Source organism: Lactuca virosa, chromosome 1, assembly GCF_052849685.1.
Source record: "Lactuca virosa cultivar CGN04683 chromosome 1, Lactuca_virosa_CGN04683_v6, whole genome shotgun sequence".
NCBI lineage: Eukaryota > Viridiplantae > Streptophyta > Magnoliopsida > Asterales > Asteraceae > Lactuca > Lactuca virosa.
This window is the reverse complement of record NC_136426.1, coordinates 10,484,999-10,496,660: the sequence shown is the minus strand read 5'-3', so window position 1 is coordinate 10,496,660 and position 11,662 is coordinate 10,484,999. Positions and strand designations below refer to the sequence as shown.

General features: G+C 35.8%; 1 protein-coding gene across 1 annotated transcript; it reads left to right on the top strand.

Moving 5' to 3' along the window:
* The first annotated feature begins 5,305 nt into the window (after positions 1-5,305).
* On the top strand, positions 5,306-7,202 carry LOC145111261 (uncharacterized). The gene is made up of 7 exons (XM_079047559.1): positions 5,306-5,548; positions 5,600-5,654; positions 5,739-5,792; positions 5,904-5,992; positions 6,062-6,311; positions 6,396-6,943; positions 7,014-7,202. The coding sequence occupies exons 1-7, from the start codon at positions 5,306-5,308 to the stop codon at positions 7,200-7,202; spliced, it is 1,428 nt and encodes a 475-aa protein (XP_078903685.1).
* The last annotated feature ends 4,460 nt before the right edge of the window (positions 7,203-11,662 follow it).

Here is an 11,662-nt window from a genome sequence, read left to right as displayed (position 1 = left end):
AGTGCGGATTCTTTATCAAGACTAACACTTTACACAATTGGCCTAAGTTGGTCTCTGTTTTATCCAAAACATCACAACTTACCAATTTCAAATGTACAAGAGTAGATAACCTTTTACTCTTACATTTGACTAGTGTTAACAAACCCTCTTTAAGATATGTCACTCAAGTTACAATCTTGGAGTATGACTCTAAGAATTGTTTTGGAACGAAGTATGACTCATCTTTTTGATTTAACCATTTCAACAATTCATGACTCCTCTTCTTGACTTTAGAGGACCAATTGTGATATGGTATCTTAATCATTAAGATGATCATAAACATGATACTAAAGTACTCTCCCATCTTTTCAGATTTGAGAAACTTTTATCTTTCTGCCATACTTTGATTCTTCTTATTCGTTCTGTCTCACATTGAAACTTCTCCAATGCTACAGACTTATACTTAAACTTATAAGTATAACCATATTTACTGAACTTAAGTAAATCATGACGAATAGTCTTCTTGATCTTTTGTGGTGGACTTGACCAGTGCACAAGAATGTGTACTCGATCCCTTAGTCCTTTCCTTATTCACATAAGGAATTAGTCTTAATTTTCCAAGCTGAAAGTTCTCATTCATCATACTATACAACTTGCATGATTCCAAGTTTCGGTCCAATTGAACCTTGGGTGATGAGAATCTTTCCTTATTTGGTAATATTAGACACTACCACAACCGAAAGAATCAAATCCATTTTTCCAATATTGCTATCAATGGAATCTTATAAGCAACAACTTTTCACAAATGCCATTGTAAGGATACTTAAAATAAATAAAATCAAAACGTTTTTTCTTTTATTTTAAAACTTTGCGGAAAAACTTATCCTTACAATCCATATGAAAACCTTGTTGTTATCTATTCCTAAGCAATATAAATATCATAACTCTTAAGTAATAGCCCAAAATTCTGATCACCGAACCATGCGATTGAAATCCATCTTCGCAATCAGAATCAGCATGTACTTAATAGAGTTAGACAATGGACTTTACCTGAAGTAGAGCCAAACTTATTGACTTTAACATCCTTAGGTAAATTTGGCAGCTTCGTAACCAATGCCCCTTCCTTTGGCAATAGTTACCTATGGATCCTTGATAATGGGACTATCTCAGACTTCGCCTCTCTCTTTACCATTGGGTCAACAGAGTTGACTATGGCCGATCCCTTTCCATTGGGAAGAGAGAGCTTTACTGGATATCCAATGGCATCATTGTCAATGTCCATAGCGTTTTACGAAGTTGATCTTAGCAAATAGATAAGATCATTAAGGGTCTTGTCTTAGTCTGTTTCATAGGATTCCCAAAAGAACTCACTATGTGACTTAGAAAGTAGTTGAGCCACCAACTTTCTCAAGACTTTGACACTCAACTCTCCCGGCTTGTCAATATGTGACTACATCTCCAAGATGTGATCACACCTAGACCTTGCCTTGCCAATAGGTCTTGAGTGACCTTAAACTTTTTAGGAACTTGTGGGTTAGGGAGAATAATTGGAGGAGGTGAAAGAAGTATGATATCCATGGGACATCATCTTCATTTAGGAAAGCTTGTTTCAAGAGATTTGGGAAGATCATAAATGTCTAGACCAGACATCTTTTTGGGAGATATTCAAGATAGTTGATTTAAAGTCCTTAATATGACACCCAATATGAAATATTAAGGCTAGGACCCAACAAACTATTTTATAACTTAGAAGAGGGATGCCGTAATCCAAGCTATAAAATATTTGAAGGTAGGTGAATGACGATTCACCAATTTCCACCATGAAAACGAAATAATTTATTAGGTTTTAATTGGATTTGAAAGTCCTAGATCTTTGAGATTCATTGAACTGTTCAAAGGCATGTTTCAATCTCGAGTGTTCCCTTCAGGTTTTGTGACTGGGATGCCGAGGATCACAAAACAAGGTGTGAATACTTGGTACCCTTAAGATTTACCCCTTAATCAGTGTGCCAGTTAACCACACACGCTCCACCGATACTATGATAAATATTAAGTTACCCTTTGCCTACCTTGTTAAGTCCAGGTTAGTGTGCCGGTTAACCACACACGCTCCACTAACGACTTAAGCAAAGTGCAAAGTGTAATTTCATGGGTTAGCACCAAATTCACATTTTCCTAAGTAACTAAGATTGGGTATTAATAAGAGTTTAGTTACTTAGTATTTATCATTAATACTTTTAATGAAAGGAGAATTATAGTCCTTGTCCTACCCGTTCGGCTAACGACCCTCCACCAGTCAAGGAAGCGGTGGGTGAGAGAGGACACCCATTAAACTGCCATTTTATATGCAGTAACCTTATACCCCCCTTATAGACCGGCTTCGTGAATGAGGCCTACTAACGGTAAGACTGACTTTACTCTTATACATATATATAAATATTATTAACTTATAATATTATAGAGTATAAGGGTTGAATTTTAACTTTTAAAATTCTAAGGGCTAACTTGGAATTAAAGTATTCATAAGTGAAAACTTTTCAAATTCCAAAACTTGAGGGCAAGTTTTGAAACTATTCAAAACTAATTAATTCCATAACTTATGAGTTTAAAGTAGTTTTAATTAAAAAAAAAACTCTTCAAGTTCCATAACTTGAGGACAAGTTATGGAAGACTTTAAACTAATTAATAAAAAAAAATAACTTTTTTTTATTGTAACTTATTGAACTAATTAAGGTTACACTTTTTTTTTAATTTAATGAAGAGACTCTTGAACCTCCATAACTTGAGGACAAGTTATGGAGTCATAAAACCATTTAATTAGAACTAGACTCTTCATTTTGTAACCTTTGCCAACTTTTATGAGTTTTATGATTCTTAAATGTGACTTTTCATATAACTTGAGGACAAGTTACAAAAACACACTTTGGAATCAACTCTTAGATTAAAATGGATTGACAATTATCTTGAAATTATGACAATTATCTTAGAAATTGGATTAGCATGAACATTACCACATCAAAAACAAGTTTATAAGTCCAAAAACATCTTAGGGTAATGTTCCTAGTCCAATTCCAGCCAAAACAATCGAATATATGCATCCAACTCGATTTTTCAGCTACTTTTGCAAGTATAACAAGAAAACAAGCCTAGGCTCTGATACCACTGTTGGGTTATGAGCATTCTAACACTCCTAAGTGTACATGCAACCCTAAATACCTTGGATCTATGTTTTCTCTATTATACATACAATTATGAACATCCAAGGTGTTATCCTAATCTAGCATACAAAATAATAAATATAACAAGATAGAATACATACCTCTTTGATGTAGAATGTCTTCATGAAGCTTGAGTGCCTAGTGCCCCAAGTGTGACACCTCAAATGGTTCACACAACACCAAATACACTTGGAATAACTTGAGAGAAACTTGAACACTCCTTGAAATCGTCTAGCCCTCACACTCACACATTAGTGCACGATTTCTTGAGCCATGGGATTCTTTTATATGGTGGCTATTAGGGTTACACCATGTAACTCATAACTTTACCCATTCCTTATGCTCCATGGATTTTAACCTCCATGGAGTATCCATGGGTCACCCCATGGACTTAGTCCAACATAAGGAATCTTGGATCACAAGCCCACATATATAAGAATGAATGATTTACACAATCAACCCATATATTTAATTAGTCTCCTTTTGATCACTTAATTAATTCCAAATTAATTCTTGATCAATACTAATTAAATAACCTTATTAATATATTAGAACTTATAATATATTAACCAACCTTAAGTGTTATTTCTCTCATTATAGTCTATCCAAATGCATGATGCCATGCAACCCAAATGGACCATGTCGGGTCGGGTCAAGTCTTACCAATTATAGTTATGGACTTAGACATTAATCCAACAGTGTCAAGGAAAATGGTGCTCACATTGTGGTCATTACGTCCACGCTACACCCAACCACCTGAGCTATGTAAAGAATATGATTAGCACAGACCTTGTAATGCTAGGTTTGACAAAATGTTGTACACATGTACTTTTGCTTTCCTCCATCAGTAACATTTTGTTCTTGAATTTTCACCTCAGGTTCTATTTCAAGCTTTTGCACATTCAAGATAAATCATGGGGTTCGTTCACAAATATGGACATGGATGTGTTTTCAATAGAGAGAGATGATATGATGGCAGTTTTAGGGTACAATGATGGAGGTATAATGTTTTACCATTTCATGATCCCAGAGACAAACTTGGGTAGTGGATTGTTACCCCTTGGCACCGATCAGGAAGTCATTCAGCTGGCAAGGTATGCGCCTAATCATAAGGAAATTAATTTGTACATTGAGTATGGGAAGATTAGAGTAGTCCCTTACTTTAAGTCCCCATTGAAGGTTCGTATTAAGGAAGTTGAAGGGGATCATTCTCCTAAAATGAATAGGGTTAGAATGAAAAGGAAATCAGTTGGGTCATGTAGTAAAAGTTTGGATTTGAATGAGCCCACTGATTTGTCAAAGTTGATTATACCCTATTAACCTGTGATCAACAAAAAACACTCAGGTGATCGAGAGAATGATCCCTTTAGGGGGTACAGTTTGAGGATAACCAAGGTAAAAGAGTTGTTGACACATGGGATGATCACTAACCAAAAGGGGATGCTGATCTAGTGGATAATTATAAGGTAATGGGGGTTGTAGATGCATAATATGGTGGGGATAAAAATCTACATGATGTTGATTTTTTTGAGGATGAATACAGTGGAAGTAAGGAAAGTGTTAGTAAGGGTGCTTGGAGTGACGGTGGTAGGATTGAGGGTAATAGGACAGATGATGATCGTGAGGATGAAGACTTCTTTGTGGATTTAGAAAATATGGTAGATGATGTGAGTGTTGATATGAAAGATTTTCATATACATGTTGATGAAGATGTTGAGTGGGTTCAAAAAACGACCAAAGAAGCAAGTGGTAGTGGTGTTGACTTTACTGAAGGTGAAGATTTGGTGGTCATAGACCCATAATCGTTTGATGCACCTATTATAGGTGAAGATAACAACAGGGAGAGAATGTTGAGAGACATAGGAAAAGTAAAAGCTTGTTCTGAGGGTGTAGTTCATCCAAAGGCTTTCACATTGGGACATAAGTTCAAAAAAAAAAGATGTGAAAGACTATATAAACAAACATGCAGTAGAAACCAAAAGGGATTTACATTTTGAAAAAAAATGACAAAACAAGGATTGGGGCTAAGTGTAGAGGAGTGGTCCCAGATATGAGTGGTGGGCCATGGACAAAGTCAATGACTGGATTCAAGGACAAAAAAAGTAAATATGAAAGAGGGTAAATGTCCTTGGGTTATACTAGTGTCTAGAGCTAAAGAGAAAGATGAATGGGTGGTGAACACCCTAGTTAATGAACATCGCTGTGTGCAATCAAGAACCATTAAAACTTGCAACTACAAATTCATTGCAACAAATATTGTGAAGCAAATTGAGAGTATTCCAACCATTCCATCCAATGCACTTCAGGAAGATCTCATCCAGAAATTCGAGATGAACATGTCAAGAATGAAGGTACATCAGGCAAAGGCATTGGCTTAGAAGAATGTTTTTGGGGATTTTCAGAAACAATATGCTATCTTGAGGGACTATGGACTAGAGTTGATGGAAAGAAACCCAGGTACTAATGTCAAGATTGATTATCACAATGAGCCAAATATAAATTCTGATACAAGGACGTTTACGAGAATTTACATTTGTTTAGGAGCATTGAAGGAAGGATTTAAGGCTAATCTAAGGGATTTCATAGGGTTGGATGGTACTTTCATGAAAGGTCCCTATCCTGGTCAGATTTTGACTGTCGTAAGGGTAGATTCCAATAATGGGATATATCCTCTTGCATATGCACTTGTTGAAAATTAAACCACAGATTCATGTACGTGGTTTTTGGAACAACTTGGTGATGATCTGGAACATTTTGCTAATTCAAACTTCACTTTCATCTTAGATAGGCAGAAGGTACATATACTTCAATTTAATTTGATATTGTTGTTATTTATTTAACTAACTATTGAAATATTTAACTAGGGAATCATTCCTGCAATTTCCAAACTTTACCCTCAAGCTGAGCATAGGTTATGTCTGAGGCATATTTATGATAATATGAAAAGACAGTGGAAGGATAAAGAGCTCAAAGATTTTGTGTGGGCATGTGCAACTGCTACTACTGTAAGGCATTTTGAGAAAGCATTAGAAGTGCTAAAAAAATTCAATGTTGAAGCTCATGATTGGGTGATACAGATTCCTCCAACTCATTGGGAAAGATCTAATTTCTCAGGTTAGCACTTCATCTTTCAATGATGTTTACATTTACTTGTCACTGTTAGGTTTTGTTCTCATTTTGTATTATATCACTAAACAGGGAGGGCACATACTAACATCTTGTTGAATAACATGTGTGAGGTTATGAATGGAAAAATACAATGTGGTAGGGATAAACCTATCATTTATTGTTTGGAGTATATTAGAGAGTATTTGATGAAGAGAATTTGCAATGTCCAAAGAGAGATTGATAAATCTCATGGTCCTCTGGCACCAACTACCACTACTCTTCTTGATCAAATGAAAAGACAAGCACAAAAACACATGTGTATTTCCAGTGGGGTTAAAAATCAAGTCACTACTCATTCGGGTGATCAGTTTATTATGAATTTGGATGAAAAAACATGCACATGTAGACATTGGGAAATTACAGGCATGTTATGCTCACATGCAATAAGTGCAATATGTGACAAGATTAAACATGGAGCAAAGAATGTTCCTGCGTTGGAGCAGTGGGTCCACCCATGCTACTGGCTATTTACATGGGTTAAAGTGTACAAACACAAAATTGAACCTATAAATGGTAGATTGATGTGGCCCAAATCACCATGCCCAACCAAGTTGCTTCCACCCAAACATGTTGTTCGGGTATGTCTTCATATATTAATATAACTGCAGTTTCAGAAGAACAACAATTTAATCTTATGTACATTTGTAGGTGGGTAGGCCCAAGAAGAAAAGGAAGATGGCATATGATGAACCTGCTACACAGGGGCAAAAACTGTCCAAGAAATGGACCACTATCACATGTGGAAAGTGCAACAACAAAGGGCATAATCCACGAACTCGTAAAGGTCAAGGTGGCCCGAATGACAAAAGAATTGGAGACACAGAAGGAAAAAAGTGAGGATAGGGGTGTTGTTGTTAAATGTTAGGTCTTTTGATGTAATTTGCAACTCATTTTTATGGTTGTGTTAACACCTATGTTTATGTAACAAACAATACTTACTTTGGGGTCCTATTTTTGTATGGTCATGCATGTTAACCTTGAATCTTTGTACACATTGGTAAATTATGAAACAATATGAACTGTTGTTGTCATATACAATAGCATTTTTGTTAAATTGGTGTTCTTGTCAAATAATATTTAGGATATTCAAAGTGTATGGACAAATGGAAACAATACAATACACATAAGCCATGATACAATAACCTTGTTCTGAAATTAAACCATTTGATTACACAAAGAATCATTCAGAAAACATTAACAACAACATAATTTCTTGCATTCAAACTCAAAACAGACACAATACCTACATAAACCATGCTACAATTTGCTCTCTGACTCAAAATAAGACCACCAGTACATTAACCCTACGACCACGATAATACTTCCTGCATTCAGACACCACATTCAGACGCAACTTCAACCATGCTTCAAGTAAAGAATTACAAAAAGACCTCAACTGAAGAGAATGATTAACTTATACATCCTAGCTTACATGATAACTTGTTGAAGGGATTCTTGGAGCTTGTTCATAGACTTGAGTAACCCAGGTATCACTTCCACTGATCTAGGGCACATGGGCTCATCAAACCACCCAATCCAACCACACCTTCTCTCATTATGAAGACAATACCAAAATCGCCTTCCAGGGTTGCGATCTGACCAGGAAGTGACGATGGCTAGATCACGATTTCCACTAGCACATATCGGCATTTTCTGCAGCTTTCTTTCTCTAATAGTAGTAGTGATCTATTGAATTGGGAGGAAGAACAAGAACAAGTAATATAGGCATTAATAAAATGTTCAGAAAAGGTCATTTAGGGTAAAATGACATGAATACCCTCATGTGCAAGTCACATGGGGGTAGCTTAACGTTGGAATGGACAAACATCCAACTCGGGGACCAAACGCGTGCAACTTATCGTCCGTAGGTACTATTTGAGGGAAAAAGTATTGTATGGACTACTTTAGGGAAAAAACCAAAACCTAAAGGACCATTCATGTAATTTATTCAAAACACTATTTGCACCCATCGCTTGACATGGATGAATGGCTAGTGTGTGTGTGTATATATATTCGTGTCAAACTATAAAATTCTCTCTCACACACACATACGCACACACACACTGTAACGCCCCGATTCTCAAGGCCTACTCGACGAGTTGGTTGCCCTACTCGTCGAGTAGCAGCGGGTTGGTTCGCGTATTTAGTGACCTACTCGCCGAGTCCATGAAGGGACTCGACGAGTAGGAGCTGGCAGATGAAACCCTAAATCCCGGGGTTTTGCACCCTATTTAAGGAAGCATAAGCCTCCTTTGGCCTCTTTGCAGTCCTTTGAGAGCCCTGAAAACCTTAATTAGTGTGGTGCTTCATTCTTGTGTGTCTAAAGCTTTGGGGAGGAGATCTTTGGAGAAGAAGAGCTTGGATAATAAAAGGCTAGGGGCAAGGAAGTGTGGGAAATCAGAAATCTACCTCAGATAGCATCATTTGGAGGTATCAAGTCGTCACCTTTTCTCCTTTTTCTTTCTAGACCTCTTTTGGTTGAGATCTAGGGTTTTTATGGGTTGGTTGAGATGGTAATGTGGGATATGAGCTAGATCTGAAGTTGTAACTTTAGATCTGTACCCTTCTTGAGTTCAATAGTCATAAAGCTCCGAATTTGGTCATGTATGAAGTCTCTTTGAGTATGAAACCCCCATTGTGAGCTTGGATTTGACATTAAGAGCCCTTGTAGCTATGCATGCACGTAAAGTTTGCGACTTTACGTGAAAAACATGCCTTAGAAGCTTGGATCTGTAGTTTGGAGCCGCTGCATGGCTCAAATGAGTCTGTATGGCAAAAAGGACTGAAGGGACTCGGCGAGTCGCATGGTCGGCTCGGCGAGTCACATGAAGATATGCATGAACTCGGCGAGTTGGAAGAACAACTCGGCGAGTCCGATGAAGATTGTCATAGACTCGACGTGTGTATGAACAACTCGGCGAGTCAGATGAGGTTGCCCCAAATTATGTATGCGCGGGTAACTGTCGAGTTGCAAGAAGGAAGCTCGACGAGTGGCCTTAGGGTCTCGATCATAAACCAAAGGAACTCGACGAGTCACTCAGGTGACACGGCGAGTGGGTTAGTACTTCAAGGAACTCGGCGAGTAGCCGGGGGTACTCGGCGAGTCAAGGTCAACATGGACTGTTGACCTTGACTGATGACTTTGACTTTGACCAAGGTTTGATTAGTTGGCTTATGGGGTACCTTGAAGGGTTTGGAACTTATGGGTATGATTATACTATGGTAATAGGTGGTGGAGTTTGTGGCAGTGATCCGAGGGTTGAAGTTTATCTACCGAGTCGACATCTGCAAGGTGAGTTATCCTCACTATATCGATAGGGTCTAAGGCACCAAGGCCGACCCTTTTAGTTGTTATCGTTATGGTATGCTACATGTGGATATGATCTGTTAGATCGGAATCAGGATAGACAATATGTCATGCTCTTATGATCCGTAGGGATTGATATGTTAGAGACCTGCTAGGTCAGTGCTCTAGTTATGAGAGATTGCTATGTTGGGTGCTCAGTGAGATAGATATGTTTGATGTTTGTATATGCCAGTATATGTTAGTTATGCGCACATGCTTATTTGCTTGTTGCTTGAGTTGAGGCGGTCCTGCTTTGTGCTGAAGGCCAACACACCCTATGAGCGGTCCGGGGAGACTGTAGGCCCACGTGGTGGTCCAGTCATGCCGAAGGCTCGGTATAGATTCAATTGGACTGTAGGCCCTGTAGGGCGATCCAGTCAGGCCGATGGCCCAGTATGCATGTTGATTGATTGATTATTACGGATATGGTATTATCAGTGTGGTCCAGTCAGGGCGGTCCAACACACCCTATTGGTTTTTATTTATGCTTGAAAAGTTTAAATTTTGCGTAAATTTTTTGGATGTTACACACACACACACATATATATATATATATATATATATATATATATATATATATATATATATATATATATAGGCTTAGGTTATTCTATTCTAACTAATTATTGTGTGGATATCGTATGCTATGAGAATTACTAAGAGAATAAGTTGTTTAGCAATGCGAATACGTTCAACCTTACAAAAGTATTGTCATTTTCATGCATTCTTGCTAATTATTATTTATTTTTGTTCTCACACATCGTTTTTTACTCATTTTCATTCTGACAGAATACGATCCAATAAAACATTCTGACAACATTCTGACAGAAATGAGAATAATAATAATAAGTGTATAATAACCTTATAGACGATTTAATTAGTGAGAATGTGTGTTAATGACAATAGTTATGTAAGATTGAACGTATTTATATTATCAAACAACATATTTTCTTTATCATTCTTATAGCATATCCGCACAATAATTAGTTAGAATACTTGAACCTAGCTCTCTCTCTCTCTCTCTCTCTCTCTATATATATATATATATATATATATATATATATATATATCCAAGCTCATAATTTAATTAAGTTTAAATTAATTTAATATTAAAAAACCTTGTTTAAAAATCAAATTTCCATGTAATTGTACTAAAATGCCCTCTTTAAATTAAATGTTGAATTATGATTAAACCTAGAAACAATTCTTTAATCTTATATATTTTTATTGACTTTTAATAAATTAAATATGAGTTTTATAGTTTCAGACATATATATATATATATATATATATATATATATATATATATATATATATATATATATATATATATATATATATATTATTGACTTTTAATAAATTAAATATGAGTTTTATAGTTTCAGACATATATATATATATATATATATATATATATATATATATATATATATATATATATATATATACTTTTAAAATTTGCATGGATGTAGATGTATTTTTTTTAAATATTTTTTTCGGAATAACAAATTTAATCAAATCTTAAAGTACTCCTAAATTCACCTATGTTTCAGACGAGACTTGAACTTTCAACTTAAAGGAGGAAGGACAACACCTAATACTGCTGGGCTAGAAGTCCTTTAGTAGATATAAATGTATTATTTAAAGTTTCTAAGGATATAAACGAATTATGCCTTAATTTTAAGTCATAATATAAGTTTACTGTTAGAAATATTTGGATTAAGATTGATTGATTAGATGCTAATCTTTTTAATTTAATATATAAAATTCATATTAAATTCCACATTTTAGAGGAGACTTTTTGTACTACGCATCATTAAACGAATCTAGAGTTAGTAAAAAGCTAAAGCAAAGTCTAGTGGTAAGTAGAAAAATGAATACTTCTCTTATGATCAATTTAGATAAGATATTTTATTTGTGTTTACATCATCACATATAAAAAACAAAAAAT